The sequence below is a fragment of the Eublepharis macularius genome, chromosome 10 (assembly GCF_028583425.1).
Source record: "Eublepharis macularius isolate TG4126 chromosome 10, MPM_Emac_v1.0, whole genome shotgun sequence".
Lineage (NCBI taxonomy): Eukaryota > Metazoa > Chordata > Lepidosauria > Squamata > Eublepharidae > Eublepharis > Eublepharis macularius.
Genome location: NC_072799.1, coordinates 67,881,370 through 67,898,517, shown reverse-complemented (window position 1 = coordinate 67,898,517; position 17,148 = coordinate 67,881,370). Strand labels below are relative to the sequence as shown.

At 41.3% G+C, this 17,148-nt stretch overlaps 1 protein-coding gene across 1 annotated transcript in view; it reads left to right on the top strand.

Annotated features, from left to right (window-relative positions):
* Positions 1 to 7,728, top strand: part of AADAT (aminoadipate aminotransferase) — a 28,697-nt gene extending 20,969 nt beyond the window's left edge. The window contains exons 8-14 of the mRNA XM_054990303.1: positions 421 to 503; positions 1,588 to 1,684; positions 2,477 to 2,538; positions 3,589 to 3,653; positions 4,140 to 4,246; positions 5,867 to 5,968; positions 7,240 to 7,728. Of these exons, the coding sequence (XP_054846278.1) occupies positions 421 to 503; positions 1,588 to 1,684; positions 2,477 to 2,538; positions 3,589 to 3,653; positions 4,140 to 4,246; positions 5,867 to 5,968; positions 7,240 to 7,281 (558 nt within the window). The 3' untranslated portion in view covers positions 7,282 to 7,728. The remainder of the gene's footprint in view (positions 1 to 420; positions 504 to 1,587; positions 1,685 to 2,476; positions 2,539 to 3,588; positions 3,654 to 4,139; positions 4,247 to 5,866; positions 5,969 to 7,239) is intronic.
* Positions 7,729 to 17,148: the final 9,420 nt, after the last annotated feature.

The window sequence follows — 17,148 nt, the reverse complement described above, 5'->3', positions numbered from 1 at the left end:
TTGTATTATTTTCTGCATTAGAGGAAGAAGTGAATCTTCATTTTCTTCATCTCCCGGATATCAAATGCCTGATGTATTGTAGAAAAGTCTATCTCTATTCTCCCCTATTTAGTAGAACTGTTTGCCCTAATCATGATGCTGCACTTAAAACGACAAAAGTAAAGGGGACTCAAGCAGCTATCCTGTCAATGTGATTAACTTTCGCTGGATAAATGCATATGACCACAGTCATTGTTTCCAGCAGCGAAAACTGCAGATAGCATTTCCATGGCCACAGGCTCTCACATGCCACCAGTAGTAAAAACAACAACAGAGGCTGCCAGGTAATATCTCGTGTCACCACAGGCTCTAACTCCTTTAAAACAGCATTTTTAAACATGTCCCTTTAATGGTGATACTTATTTGTCTTTCTTTTGCAAGCCTTGGGCACCAACATTTCTCTCAATGGATATTGATGGTCGAGTTATACGGACGGACTCTTTCTCTAAGATCCTGTCTTCTGGGTAAGGCCATCTGTGGTTAGAGCACAGCACTAGCGGTTCTAGGAGAGCCCCATCAAGCTATCGGAAACAGAAAGCCAGATGACTGCCTTGACTTTGCAAGTGCATTTCTAATAATAAACAGCTTGATCCCTATGTGGATGATGAAAGCCATTTACAGATACGATAGTGGTCTCTACATATTTGGGGAACTCTCTAGAGAGGCAGAAAAATGTGACATTTGTAAAGTTACTAAAAAAAAAAGAAAGGGAGGAACCCCTCCAGAAAAACAGCCTGGTGAGAACTACATGTGCTCCAAAACAGACAGAACGTTTAGAGCAGTTGATCATCTGTTAGCAGAAAAGAAGGGAAAGGGGGACAGATAAGCCTGTTCAGGTTGCTAATCCAGAGGAGTTAGCCATGTTAGTCTGTAGTAGCAAAAATAGAAAAGAGTCCAGTAGCACCTTTAAGACTAACCAACTTTACTGTAGCATAAGCTTTTGAGAATCACAGCTCTCTTTGTCAGGTGCATGGAGGGTAAGAAGAAACTGGTCAGATATCTGACCAGTTTCTTCTTACCCTCCATGCATATGAAGAAGAGAACTGTGATTCTCGAAAGCTACAGTAAAGTTGGTTAGTCTTAAAGGTGCTACTGGACTGTTTTCAGGTTGCTGATAGCTCATTAGAAAACTCATGGTTGGCTTTTGGAGGTTTTGGTCAGGAGGGGTGGGTTTGTTCCCTTTCATCATTCATCATGTACAACTACTGCGCAGCTAGTTTAGAACTGTTTTTTAATCTTCCATTCTAGCCTTCTCTGTTATTAAAATCTAGATTCCCCTTTCGGGGAGTGCATCAAGATTAGGCATTCAACCCAGCCTAGACTTGTCAAAGTGCTTTGGCAAAATGTGTTCAGACTATTAGATACTTGATCGGTTTTCATATCCTCTTGCTTTCTTACTCGTACCTCGTATTATAATTCCCATTAGATCAAAATCAAGTTAAACATCAGGGGAGAAGATGCATTTTCAAATATAATGACATATTAAGTTTTAATTAAATATTAATGGAACTTACTCTTCTGAGATAATAATTATTTTCTTTTACCTAGATTAAGAATAGGCTTTCTAACTGGTCCCAAGCCTCTCATTGACAGAGTTATTCTACATATACAGGTCTCTACGATGCATACCAGCACTTTCACTCAGGTGAGGACCTTCTCAGCCAGATGTGCTGGTTTGTCTTCCATGCTTCATGTGTTTGGTGTCAGAAACATCAGTGTCACAATCGTGTATACACAGTCATTGTCCTCGCCACCTAAACTGCAGAGCCATACAGGGTTACAGAGGTTACACAGAAAAATACTGTTCATCATTTACCGTTTCCGTCTCACCTCTCTTGTTCTTTCAGCATGATTTTCACAAAGGTTAAAGGTTTTTCTAAGGAACTATAAGGTAATGCAAAGATGTAAATGGAGGGTAAAGCAGAAACATCTTCACACATTACAGCCATTTTCATTTAATTGAATTTTTAATATAGTTTATAGAATATTTAGGGAAATTATATTTACGAGAATTATATTCAAAAGTTAAAAAAAGCTTTCGAAGCACTTGGAAATATACAAAGCCAATTAGCAGCACCACCAGCTCTGGAACATACAGCCTGCTGTAACTAGCCCCCTTGTCTGTTCCTTTGAGTTAGCAGGATCATTAAGAATAGTGGGATGGGAAACTAGGACACGCCAGGGATAAGTACATGCCGTTTCTGCTTTGGGTTTCTGAACATTACTCACAGTTCCTTGGCAACACAATGCCTAATCAATTTGGCATGGCATGTACCAGCAAAACACTTTGAAAAGAGGGCATTTGGGCTGAGACCTTTTTAAAGAATTAACGTAAATTTATACTCACAGGGATGCTAATATTTGTGCCGCCGAGATTATTTATTAATATCTGTTTGTGACATGAGCATAATATTTACTATAGGTTTTATTTCTACAGCTTATGATATCCCAACTTCTTCAGCAGTGGGGTCACAAAGGTTTCTTTGACCATGTAGATAGGTAATGCAAATATATCCACTATACTGTATTGTTGAGAATTTTTTCCTTTTGATTATTCGATACATTGAACTAAGTTTATTTTATTTAATGTATTGACCACACTTTTATATATGATGACGAAGTGAGTGAGTGAGTGTGTGTGTGTGTGTGTGGTGTTACCTCTTTCAATTAGTGCCACTAATCTAACATCATTATACTGATCTTAATGGTGGTGGAACATGCTATCAACTCTCAGCCAGCTCATGGCACCTCAGCAGAGTTTTCAAGACAACAGTTTATGAACAGAGGTGGTTTGCCATTGCTTGCCTCTGTGTAGTGACGCTAGTCATTTTTGGTGGTCCAAGTACCAGGGCTCATTTCGAGGGGGAATGCACAGGAATGCAGTTCCGGCAGTTCCCCAAAGAGGTCACATGTCAGGTGGCCCCACCCACCTGCCTCTTGGCCATTTTGGGCCCTTTTCGGCCTGGATTGGGGCCGAAATGGCCTGGATTGGGCCTCTGATGGGTGGTGGATCACTCTCCCGCTCATCAGTGGCCTGATCCTGACCATTTTGGGCCCCTTTTCAGCCATTTTCAGCCCCTTTTTGCCATTTTGGGTGCAATTTCGGCCCTGAATGGCCAGGATTGGGTCCAAAACAGCCAAAATAGGCTATGTCAGGGGGTGTGGCATATGCAAAACAGTTATACTAATGACACACTTCCAGTGATGGCAGGGGGCGTGGCATATGCTAATAAGTTATGCTAATGAGTTATGCTAATGAGTTCCTCCTGCTCTTTTTCTACGAAATGACCCCTGCCGAGTACTAACCAGGTGGTCCAAGTACTAACCAGGGCCCACCTTGCTTAGCTTCTGAGGTCTGATGAGATTGGATTCACCTGGGCAATCCAGGTCAGGATACTGATCTTAATAGCACAATTCAAAACAGAATGCAGCAATCATTAGACTATATCGGAGTGTTGTTTCCCTTGTAAACTATTACTTAGATGTCTTGTTTCTGCCATCAGGACTTTAATTTTTCTAACTGAGATGGGGGGGGGGATTGTCTTCCAGAGTGATAGAATTCTACAAGACACAGAGGGATGTGATGCTTACCGCAGCAGACAAGTGGCTAAAAGGTCAGGGATCACATTAAGCCTTTGAACTGTCAAGAAGTGATGTTTGATGTACAGCTGCTTAAATAAAACTTGACTACATTATGTTACTAGAAGGAATAAATCATCAGGAGGAAGTAAGTGAGCTTCCCTATAGAGACAGAGAAGTATGTTAATAAACCACATACATAACAACAACTGATGATGTGAAGAACAATTCTTTGGATAAACTATTCTAATAAAGCAGTAGGAAAAAAACCTGATGTATTGCAGAAGGGAAGCTGTGTGTCCCCATGCCAGTCATAATTCCAAACTGCTTCTCCTATATAAGTATAGAGATATATGTTGGAGGAATCTCCTGAAGCTTTTAAATCTCTTCTTCAGGGTGGGAGATTGGAAAAGAGAGTGCCGCTTAAATTTAAAGAATGGATTCTATTCAGTGTGATTCTGTAGCAGCTTCTTAAAACTACACCCTCTTTCTCCCTGCTGTTTGTCTTTCTCTTTTCATAGGCCTAGCAGATTGGCATGCCCCTGCTGCTGGAATGTTTCTCTGGCTTAAAATTAAAGGAATTTCTGACACACAACACCTGATCATGGAAAAAGCTTTGGAGAAACAAGTATGAAAACATCTACTGAATATAATATAATACTGTGAGGAAGGTGCTCTTAATAACAGGGGCTGGTATTCTACCCTCTGTTTCCCACCAAGGAAGGATACTTCCATCATTGAAGGGGGGTGGGATTTCCACCAGTTTCTTCTTGCTCTTTCTTCCTGTCCTTTATACTGTTCATTAAGACAACCAACCCATCCACTCCAAACAAAACGTAGGGAGCTCAGTGGGCTTCAGCAGGTGGGAGAGCCAGGAAAGTCCTTTTGTTCAAACTGCTCCATTTTTTGATTATATGATACATACCAACATTCATCTACACTTCGGAAGGTGTGACAGAACCTTGAGATTCAATATGGCTCAAGAGCACCACCCAGAGTGTCTGGGCTCTGGACCTCCGAAACGTACATGAGAATAATGATTTAGCCTCCATTCCAGGAGGGCTTTTTTCTGGGAAAAGAGGTGGTGGAACTCAGTGGTGGAACTCAAGACCGCACAATGACATCACTTTGGGTCAGCTGGAACAAGGGGGGAGTTTTTTAAAGTTTAAATTGCCCTTGGTGAAAATGGTCACATGGCCAGTGGCCCCACCCCTTGATCTCCAGACAGAGGGGAGTTTAGATTGCCTTCCGCATGGCCAAGCGGCACAGAGGGCAATCTAAACTCCCCTCTGTCTGGAGATCAGGGGGTGGGGCCACTGGCCATGTGGCCGTTTTTAAGAGGTGCTGGAACTCCGTTCCACTGTGTTCCCGCTGAAAAAAAGCCCTGCATATCGGGGATACCTGGCCTGCTTTTTTTTTACAGAGAACAACCAGCTTGGGCCAGATTCCCTTTTTGTCATGGAAGTGTAGAGCCATTAATATAGTGGGACCATCCTTTAATAATTCTCTGAATGGTAGCAATACTCTCTGACATCAGAGATGGAGCTTTGCTGGAAATTGGTTAGATCTGCTAATCCATCTCAGCAAGGCTTAGGTCAGACTCCATTGCCCATAAATATCTGAGAGCTCTGGATTCTTGTCCCAACTTTGGAACATCAGGAGACCCCAAGACCAATGGGCCAGATGTTAGGGACTTCTCCACTATCTTGGCACTGCAAGGAACTCTGTACGTGCTTTGAGAAACCTGCTACAATCTAGGTAAAGTGTATTTAGCTGAGTTAGACCAACATTGTTGCTTTTATCTGAGTGACTGTGTGCTGTATGATAGTGTGCCCTTCTCTATGTTCTGTATTTTGTATCCTTTCCTACCCCTTTTGAATCCACTCAAATCATTTTCCCCCTTTTCCCCCATAATGAATGTTATTTCTATAAAGACATTTTTTGACTTCCTTAGTACAACACATTTCTCTGGGATATTTCTCTGACCCTCTTCCTTACATGCCAGTCCATTTGGATACTAACTAGTTTGCTATAAGGTGTAAGGCTCCCTGATACTTTGGGGGTTTTTTTGCTAGGGCTGAGCTGGAAGAGCAAATTCTCAGTGGGTCAATCTTGATGTTCTCAGCTTTCTGGGAAACTCTGGTCTAAGGGAGCTCCCAGCAAGGAAAGTCACTTCGCCCACCCCGTTCTAACAATAACACAGGGTTCCAGAAAGCTGAAAGCTTGAACACAAATGATTTCTCTTTAGGTGCTACTAGTTCCTGGGCGAGCGTTTAACATTGATAGTTCTGAACCAAGTTCGTATGTCAGGGCTTCCTTCTCATTATCGTCTCCAAGCCAGATTGATCAGGTGAGTATAGATTAACTGTTTAGTCAGACTTGCTGTCACTAAATCTCCATTCATTCTTCTCCACCAGAGTTAAAACTCCATTTCATTGTCTTTCCCATACCCTCACCCACCCAACAGAAAATGCACTCCAGTTGGTGCATGCCACAACGTCTTTTTTTTTTTTTTTTGCTTCAGTTTGTGGATTATGGAGCCTCTAGAGTGTGAAAACATGTGTGTGCATGCATGTTATAAAATAGAAATCTTGGCCAGTGTGTGCATTTGACTGAATGACTTCGTCGCTTGCTGGAGAAAACCGTAAAGTTTAAAGAGATCAAGGATGTTACTCCATCTGGGAGATCTTAGAACCACTTTATAATATTATTTAGCAACAAGTATTTTTTCCACCATATGTACATTGGGCAAATAAGGGGCGAAGTTTATCTATATTGTGCCAGATAGTTGATGTTTAGCATGTAACGTGTTTTAACAGGTATAGATAGCATTTTAGGTATTTCATTGTTTTTTTAGAATTACTTTTGAGGTAGTAACGTAGAAACGTTGTCAAGTCAATTCACAGAGTTAATGGTGCAGTGCAGTCTTAGTAAAATTGCACCTTTCTACATCCATAGAAGTCAGTGGACTTAGAAGGGTGTAACTCTGCATGGGATTGCACTGTAAGGGTTTGATCCAGTTGAGCTAAGGAACAGCTCCATAACTCTATTTCCCCCTTTCTTCTGCCAACGTGACTGCCAGGGCATTCACACAAGCAGCAGAAGATGGCATTGCAGGGAATGGGTGGCCTTTCCTCACATCTCTTATCAGCCTTCTCTCTGTGTATGACTCTGCTAACTAAGGGCCAAGCTACAAGTGACGAATGACACAGGTTGGACACTTGTCAGCTTCCCTCAAGTTTTGATGGGAAATGTAGGCATCCTGGTCTTGCAGCTTGGCTCTCCGACTGCTGTCCAATGGACTTTTCAGCTGTCACTTGTCCAACATTCCACCAAGCTGCCTACATTTCCCATCAAAACTTGAGGGAAGCTGACAAGTGTCCAACGTGTGTCATTCGTCACTTGTCGTTTGGCCCTCAGGGTCTGAGCATGAATAATTCATATGGCACACAGCAGGAGGGCTGGATAGGGGATATGGAACACTCACACAAACTTCCTACTCACTGCAGTGTTCCTTCACATTGTCTGTGTATATATAGAACTGGGTTCTGCTGTGTTATTCCTTTACATTGGGGCACTGTAACTGCCCTTCACTGACTCACCTTTTTTTTTTAATTGTAGGGTTTTCAGAGGTTAGCAGAGCTCATCAAAGAAGCTATATGAGTCCACCAAATAAAGAACCCTTAAGAAACCAGAATAACCTTCAGTAGAAACGGCAACCCTTAGAGCCTCCAACTTTTAAAAAAAAGTATACTGCGATACAGTGTATGTGTTATTCCTTGTCCTACTGCTGTTGTGTTCAGACTGCATCTAAATGTCTTGGAACATTGTGTTAAGTAATGTAAGTGGCAAGGTTTAGACTAACCACACTGTCACTGCAATCTTATCACCAATGAATGATAGACCATCTGTTTGAAAAGAACTTAATACATTTCTGGCTTGGCTTCACAGAGTTGCTCTTTTTTGTTTTGTTTTAAAGATGAGCTTGATGAAAGTGCAAGTCTTTTCTATGGGTAACACTGCTGTATTTGTTATGAATTGGAAAAAAGAAAATAATTACAAATACTACCCTATTAAGTTTTTTTTCAATTAAACCATGAACATATGCAATCATTTGCTTTTATATCTCTTTGAGTATCCCAATCCCCAGTAATCTGACAAGGCATGCCTGTTTAGAAGCAGTCATCATAGGAGTGGATTAAGCTTGAGAGACAAAATCCACAAGGTAAAATCTTGTACAGTTTCCAAATCAGGAGCCCTCTCTATCAGGGCTCATTTCGAGGGGGAACGCGCTGGAACGCAGTTCCGGCAGTTCCCCAAAGAGATCATATGTCAGGTGGCCCTGCCCACCTGACTCTCGGCCATTTTGAGCCCACTTCAGCCTGGATTGGGGCCAAAACGGCCCAGATTAGGCCTCTGACAGGTGGTGGATCATTCTCCCACTCAGAAGTGGCTCAATCCTGACCATTTTGGGCCCCTTGTCAGCAATTTTCAGCCCCTTTTTGCCATTTTGGGCCCAATTTCAGCCCTGAATGGCCAGAACTAGGTCCAAAACAGCCAGGATAGGTGATGTCAGGGTGTGTGGCATATGCTAATGAGTTATGCCAATGAGTTCCTCCAGCTCTTTTTCTACGAAATGACCCCTGCTCTCTATACATGATGGCTCAAGAAAAACATCAGGCTCAACAGAATGACAATAGTTCCAGGCCCTTGACTATCACAGAACCTTTGACTGGAGTACCACACTATGAACCCTGGACTCTAAAGATATTTTTGCATGATTGCTGTTTGAATCCATGGAATATTGCTACAGGTTTGCCTAAAGTGGCTTTTGAAGGGGAGTCAGGAGGACCTTTGATAAAAATATGTTGCTGTTCTTAAATATTTGCATATTTAAATCTCTACATATTTCCCGAATGGAGAATAATTATTCATGTCGCCTAATAGTTTTTGAATAAGATGCCCTTCGGAGTTTGTAGCAAGGTTGTGTGTCTTTGTGTGTGTGAAGAGACAGCAGTTTGAGTATTACAAGGAACAGAGGGTGACCTTGGATCAGTCACAGCTCTCTGGAGCTCTCTCAGCCCCACTCACCTCACAGGGTATTTTGTTGTGGGGATAATAATAGCATACTTTGTAAACCGCTCTGAATGGGCATTAAGTTGTCCTGAAGGGTGGTATATAAATCGAATTTTATTATTATTATATATTATAGGAGGGAAAGTTCTGAATCAGCTGAAAGGTGAAGAACCTTCAAATGCAGGGTCTCTCTGTCTGGGAATATGATGTGAGGAGCAGTGGCTTTTTGCCTCCCCCTGTGCTCTATTTATATATATGTAAAAAAAGTAAATACTACTAAAGCAAATCTGGGAAACGTTGTCCTTGAAACTTCTCATCATTCAGGGAGGTGGAGTACGAAAACTGAGCATGACATTATCTTTCTATAAATTAACGTGTACCTGATCCACATATACCTTTGTGCACAAGAAACTGACTGTTCCAGATACATTTACAGTTATCCTCTTGTTCCTGTGCCCAAACACAAATCTTTGTTAGAGTGCCAGGATGGGGCTTTCATTGCCAAGGTGCCATCTCAAGCCTGCTTCCATTTTCAAGCATGATCCTTCCTTCTTTCAAAATAAGGAACTGTTATTTTTGGCGTCATCCAGTAGGCACAAGTTGGCATCAGTATTAATGACTGACATTGTGTTTGAATGGAATCATACATTACCCGTTGCCATTACATAAAAGACATTTTTCCTCAAAAGGTCTATTATTTTTAATCAGCAATTCGGATCTCTCTTTAGCATCTGCCCTAGTTTTAGCTGCCATGGTTACCTATAAAGGATAACCATGGGCAAAAAGATGTGATATCAAAGTATTACATTTAGTCTGATACCCATCTGAAGATAAGGTATTACATTTAAAACATAAAGAACTATAGGGCAAGTTCTTACATAGCTGGGCAGGTTGATGACTAGCATATTGTAATAAAGAATTCCTGTCTGTTAATTTTTTATGAAGTCTTACCTTTAAATGTTCCTTATCGGCTTATACAAAGGGATCCAGATATGTCAATTCTACATCACTCATATAGTGACAAAATTTTATGGTAGAATGAAGACTATTAATCCGCCCAATAAATTCTTGTACTCTGGATTTTCCTTTAAAGACAATGCAAATGTCATCAATGTGTTATTCCCCAAAGGACTGGATAACCCCCTAATGGTCACTAGAATTAGTTACATTCAGATGCTTATTTAGTGCATAATTGTGTATGTTTTCTAAAATTAGATTTTTCACACATCTTTTCATTGTGGGTGGTTTTTGTTTCTCTTTCTGTGGTCACATACTTTTCCACAGGTCTTTGAAAGGATACTGTTTAATGTCATAGGTTCATATGTGGTGATGGAGAGAGTCCCCAAATCAGAAATGAATTATGGCAACCTCTGGTGGGGCTTTCATGGCAAGAGACTAACAGAGGTGGTTTGCCATTGCCTGCCTCTGCAACCCTGTTCTTCATTGGAGGTCTCCCATCCAATTACTAACCAAGGCCGACCCTGCTTAGCTTCTGAGATCTGACGAAATCAGGCTATCCAGGTCAGGGCAGGTTCATATGTATACATCTAATATCTGATCCCTCCCCCCCCCCAAATTGATAATACTCACCCACATCAACCCACGTACAGATCAAAGCATAAAAATACTGGCTCACAGTGCCTTCCTGAGAAATGCAAGAATAGCAAACAACAACAAAAAAGATCTGACAGTTGTGAACAACCCGTGGTCTACACTGTAGTCTCATTGAACTAAAGGTATACAAGCACCACACACACAAATCTATATTCATATTAATGAGAACTGTGCAACAGGTGCCAAAATCTACCTCATCTGTTGCTTTACACCTGTCTAACCTTCTGCCCTGATGCCGTTCTGCATTTTATCTTTTTCAATTTTTGCCAGACATTGTCTCCATAAAGCTTAAAGCATTCCCTCATATTTTTTAGCTTTGCTTTCTAGAAAACATCTCTTTTCTGTATGTTATGTGCAGCCAAGTTGCTTCCAATTTACCCTGTGAATTAACAACCTCTAACATGTCCTATCATTAACAGACTTGTTCAGATCTTGCAGACTGGAGGGTGTGACTTCCTTTATTGAGTCCAGCCATCTCATTTTGGGTCATCCTGTTTTCCTCCTGCCTTCCACCTTCCCTAGCATTATTGTCTTTTTCAGATAGTCTTGTCTTCTCATGATATGACCAAAGTACAATAGCTTCAGTTTTGTCATTTTAGCCTCTAGGAAGAATTCAGGTTTCATTTGATTTAGAACCCTCTCATCATTTTGGAAGTCCATGGGATCCATAAAACTCTCATACAGCACCACATTTCAAAGGAATCAATTTTCTTCCTGTCAGCTTTCTTCACTCTCCAACTTACACATCCATATGTGGTAATGGGAAATACTGTAGTGTGGTTTATGTTGATCTTGGTCCCCAGAAAGACATCTTTGTACTAAAGGATCTTCTCTAGTTTCCTCATGGCTGCTCTTCCAAGTCTCAATCTCCTTCTAATTTCTTGGATGCAGTCTTCCTTTTGATTGATGATTGAGCCAAGGAATAGAAAATCATTAACAATTTCAATTTCTTCATCGTCAACCTTAAAATTGTGTAATTCCTTGGTTGTCATTACTTTTCTTGATGTTCAGCTGTAATCCTGCTTTGGCACTTTCTTCTTTAACTTTCATCAGTAGACATTTCAACTGTCAAAACTGTTGCTGTAATCCAAAGAAACAGAGGCTGTTTTTCTTCTGAAATTCTCTAGTGTGATCCATTAACCATTGTAAATTTGCAATATGAACTCTAGTGATGCTTCCTTTTCTGAATCCAGATTGAACATCTGGCATTTCTTGTACCATATATGGTGGAAGTCTTTGTTATAGAATTTTGAGCATCACATTGCTTGTATGGGAAATTAATGCAATGATCCAACAGTTGCAGCAATTTTTGGCATCTCCTTTTTTGGAATTGGAGCGTAGATTGAGCATCTATTAATCCTGCTTATACATTGTCCAAATTCTCTATCCACTATTAGTTGCAGCTAGTCCTTTGAACCTCCCTGTATCTCTCTGGAGATGGTCATGCAAGGAAGACGTAAGCTGGGAAATAGCCAGCTACAGATTGCAAAGCAGAGAGGCAGTGAAGCAGATAAGAAGAGAAATAAGTAGGAGTAGTAACTAGAGATGGGCATGAACCAGGAAAATTCTGAACCATGTGGTTCGTGGTTCATCACGTTCCACGAACTTTCATGAACTTGCCCCGGTTCGCAAACCAGTTTGTTCGGTTCGTGAAAACACCATTTCCAGGTCAGCAGAAGGTCTGCTGAGAGCCCACCCCCTCCCATTGCCTAGGAAACTGATTGATTGGCGCCAGGCTGTCTGCAGTGACAAACCAAAATACAAACCAAATTAACTGGGCTAAAATTTGTCACAGTTCATGAGAAATGAGCTCCCACAAACCACTGGTATGCAAACCACAAACCAGCCCAGTTCGTGACGAACTTTGGTTCAAATTTCGGTTCGTGCCCGCCTCTAGTAGTAACCCATTGAGAATTTGTTCTTCCTGAAAAATAACTCAGACTGAATAGTCAGGCCAGAATCAGAAATGTTATTGTCAGGTAGAATTCAACTGGCCCCTTGTATCATTGGACTTCTAATCAACTCATAGTTGCAGTATCACACCCTGGCTACTTGTAATGGTAGCAACTAACTGTGGCATTGTTCTGGCCTCTGGCAAGCTGCCATTGTGACAGAAAATATTACACTCCAGTTTGGGCCACCATAGTCATAGTGCCTCACCCCACAAAGAGTGGTCCCATGATACCCCCGAAATAATTTACTGTCTAAACTACAGGCAGACATATATAAAATAAAAAATAAATTTATTATTAATAAATTAATAATAAATGTTGACAGTCATGTAGCTTCTTTTATCCAGACATCATCAAACTTTAATAAGAAGACTGTCTAGATGAAGCGCTATCCATCACTGTTGTGAGTATTGATGTTTATGCCATATTATCTGTTCAGAACAGCACAAATTTGTTAATCATGTCAGCATTCTGATAGATAAATATTACCTGAGTGCTTCTTTTATACCCAACATCCAATTAAAAATGATTTATATTGGCTGTCCACCTACAAACAACAGTCTCAAGGAAATTATATTTCAGTGACACGTTTACAATCGCTTTAATTTTTTTATAAGGGATTTGTTGCAACATAAAACACTGTTTTCTTATTACGTGAAAGGAAATCAGTACTAAAAGGGCGCAAACATTAATGGATTGCTTTCCACTTTTAAAGTTTCATATAATAACAATTCTCTCAATAGCTAGAAGTTACAATTCAGGTCATCAGAATTGATGGTGGGGATGTAGCACGGTCCTAGGTAAAGCCAGCTTTCAATCATTTTGTAGGGATAACAGAGCATTTAATACTAGAGGTGTGAATGTTGGGTATCTTCTGGTGGTTAAGGTCTTTACGGCATAATCCCTAGTTCACATAGAGTTCTGTGTGTTCCATAGTCTCTTCTCCAAAAATTGGAGCAAGGAATTGTAGCACGAAAGAAAAAAAATCCTCCATTTTGTTATACAGAACAAAAATTAAACAGGTGCATGCAAACATGCCTGTGCTGCGTAATTTAATTACAGAATGTGGATCACAGAATCCTTGTCTACCCAATATACGGGGTGCACAGATTTTTGATGATATGAATTTCATACTGGAACTAGAAAATACCCATGCTGACCTATTCACACACAACATGGTGATCTTGTGTATTGGGAAGATCACAAATCACTTGCTGTCCCGTTATGTAAGGTTGGAGCACCAAAGCAGTAACAATTGAATAGGGGTGTAGGCAGATGTAGCAGAAAGTAGATAAGATCCATATTCCCATTGAAAGTACAAATGGACAATGTCAGCATTAGGATATGGATCTAGGTGGCGCTATTATCCACTCACACTCTTTTACTTCCAGTAGGTTTTGATATGCATCAGAATGCACCTTTCCATGCATACTCTGCTCCAAGGTTTGTGTCCAGTAGCACTTTAGTTGCAGAGCTCAAACACTGCTCATCTACTGCAGAGGGACATGGCTGCCCACCTGAAACTCTATTCTGTCCCAGTTCTTCATCGATTCATTGCTGGATCAAAGCAAGGGAGAGTCAGCCCATTCACCTCAGCAGTGAGCATGTATCCCTTCAGCCCTTAGCCTCTGCTCCCTTTTACACATGATTTTTGCAAAGTGGTATGGAAAGGAGGCAGAACCTACAAAAATGTTTGCAGGTTCCATTCTCTGTTTCAGTTCACCAATAATTTTCATGGACTTAGGCTTACTCTGTGCTTTTTTTGTTTAAAAAGAAGAGCCTGTATGCATGTTCACTGCCTTGGGAACCCTATTCAGGTGGTAAGTGGCAGAGAAATGTTTTAAATAAATATATAATATATATGGAATTAACAGAACAAAATATAGTTCTTTTATGATGTAAATACTTTCATATGAGTACTCTTATTTACATTCCTAGAAATCCATGGAACAAGTTAAAGAGTAAATGGTTCATATTCCCTTTTCAGTGAGATGAGCAGACAATAAATATAGATATATGTTTTTAACACAACTCAGTTTGACAAGCAAACTATAGATCATTAATAAATGAAGATATGTTCAGTGAGTTTGGGGGCCAGGCCCATCTCATATGCCTCGAGCACCTTGGCTTGTTACAAGTACCCACACACCTCCCTTCAGGCAGGGCTTCCAAGAACTGCCAGAGGCCCCCAGTCAAAGATTCCTTCTGGAAGGTCAATCACAATACCCAAATTCATCCCAATAAAAAAGACACAAATCTCATCCGTTGCCTGTGGTCTGGCAGAAAAGGCAGCAGGCAGGCCCTCTGGCTGTCAAAGAAGGCCACAGGGCAGATGGGCTGTCGAAGAAGGCCACAGAGGATGGAGGCAGGCAGGCCCCAGAAGGCCACAGGGGGTCATGCATGTGTAGAACATGGAGTTCAGGCTGCAGAAGATCCCAGGCAAGGTGGGTCCGTGGCTAAGGCAGGAGGTAGGCAGGCTAGCCAGCAAAGGCAAATTTAGAAGCTAAGTTAAATCTGGGAGACAATGGTCAGGCAGTTGCTCTGGGCCAGTTCATATGATACCAAGTCCTCATGGCTGCCATCAAACATGCTATAGGAGTTCAATGCCTTGCAGATGCATGCAGGCCCACTTCTGATCATGATTGTTGGGTGCAGGGATAATGGGCTTCAGTTGCCCCGCTCTAGCAGGATTTTTGTGTGCTGAAAAGATCCCAGGGAGTCAATATTTATTCCCACAGGAAACTTACATGTTATAATGGCTACCTTTATGTTTCCCACCAAAACAAATTGCAAGTCCGCCAGAGTCTTCTCTGGATGCAACAATGGTATGTGTGTGGGAAAAGCTTGAAGCCCATTCTCCCAGCATGCTCAGAATTAGGCCTATGTGTGTGTAAGAGGGACAGAACTCCCATCATATATCTGATACTCTCCTTGTATTGGCCATGAGGTCTTCATGTCATATGAAATGGTCCATTGTTCACTTGCATTGTCTAGTAGCACTCAACTGTAGAAGTTCGTTGGTACAGAATTAGATGATTGGATGCAGAAGGTTCACCATTCATATTCCCAAGTCTTCACTGATTCATTGACAGGATAGTTAAATACAATGGCATGTATCTTGCCGCTGTACTCAGCTAAGCCTCCTTCTAGCCCAGGGAGCCTTTCTGAGAAGTGTTTGTTTAAGTTGGAGAAAGTCTCTTAGGGCTGGAGAGAGGTTTCAAACATTACTGAACAGCGTAACAGGATGTATGCCAATGAAATTTATTGTACCCCATTTTCTGACATCTTGTAATTTCTAAGGTCTTGTTTTAGATGGGATAAAGTTATTACTGTCTGAGTTTTGGAGTGCTTTTTCAGCTCTCTTGCTCTGGAAAACACATTTAAGTGAGGACAAAGGTTTTGCTCTTTCAACTATGTGTAGTTAAGAAATTGTCCTCTATTGACCCAGCCAACCTCGTTGTGCCAATTGATGCTACTATAACCTCAAGAACTACAATATGTATGTGAGTCTGTCTTTGAAGACCAATCAGAACCTTCGGCTGGTACAAAATGTGGCTGCTCAATTACAACGAGCTCTAACTGTTAGGAGTACACAACAGCTGTGCTTAAACAATTGCACTGGTTGCCTATTTGTTTCAGTATTCACTTCACGGTTCTGCTTCTTCCTTTTCAAGGCCTTCATGACCTGGAACTCTCACCCCTGATGAACCGTGGGTCTGATTAGATGCTAGGTTTAACATATGTCCCATTGCTCACCTTTAGAATAGGAGTGCAGTACAAATCAGCTCCTGAGAGTGCGTGGAGGCAGAGGGGGCACCATTCCCTCCCTTCCACCCTGTGCACTTTCATTAGCAGAAGAGGGCTGTGAGGGGAGGGCTATCTTTCTTCCTGCAAGTTCCATGGGCAGGAAAGTAAAGCAAGAAGCACAGGACAGGGGTATAAGTGTTAGAGCAGCCCTTTGTTCTGGGTTCCCCTTCCTTCCTTTGGACTTTTACTGTGACAGCGCTTCTCTTTCTACAGCGTGGAATACAGCGTCAATAATTTTGTATGTGTGTACCTAAGTAAAACCCAGGCTTTTCCCTTGTCTGTGTTTGTGGCACAATAAAGCTCTCTTTTCCCTTATGTATGTGACACATGCTATCTCCCCCTCTCTCACACAAAGTAGATAAGACTCCCACTTGCCTCTCAGGGCTTGATCACCTCAGCTTGATTAGGGAGCAGGGCCCCCTGAGTTAGCCAAGACCCCTTTTTTAAACGGAACATCCTCAAGCGAGTTTGATAAAGGTAACAAATGAAAGCATCTCTTTAGTAAAGGCCTGGGGGTGTGAAGAATAGGAACAGTGACAGCCAAAATAAAAAAAAATAACAATATTCGATTTATATACCACCATATACTCACTCAGAGTAGTTTAATAATAATAACAACAACAACAGCATTCAATTTATATACCGCCCTTCAGGATGACTTAACACCCACTCAGAGCAGTTTACAAAGTGTTATTCTTATCCTCACAACAATCACCCTATGAGATGGGTGGGGCTGAGAGAGCACTGAGAGAGCTGTGGCTGGCTTCAAGCAGAGGAGTGAGGAATCAAATCCAGTTCTCCAGATCTCAAAAGCAGTTTGAGAATGCTTGAGTAAAACTGTACTGCTTTGGTGGCCCTGTGTCTGTGTGTGTGTTATGTGCCATCAAGTTGCTTCCAACTTTTGGCAATCCTATAAATTCATGACTTCCAAAAATCCTATTAACAGCCTTGTAGGCCGTGACTGGTCAGAAAGGCAGAAATGCTGTGTAAATAAATACCTCAAGCAGTTGATCAGAAGCAACTTTTTCTAGAGCCTTCAAGGGCACTGCACACAATTTACAATGAGACTGTGATTCGGACT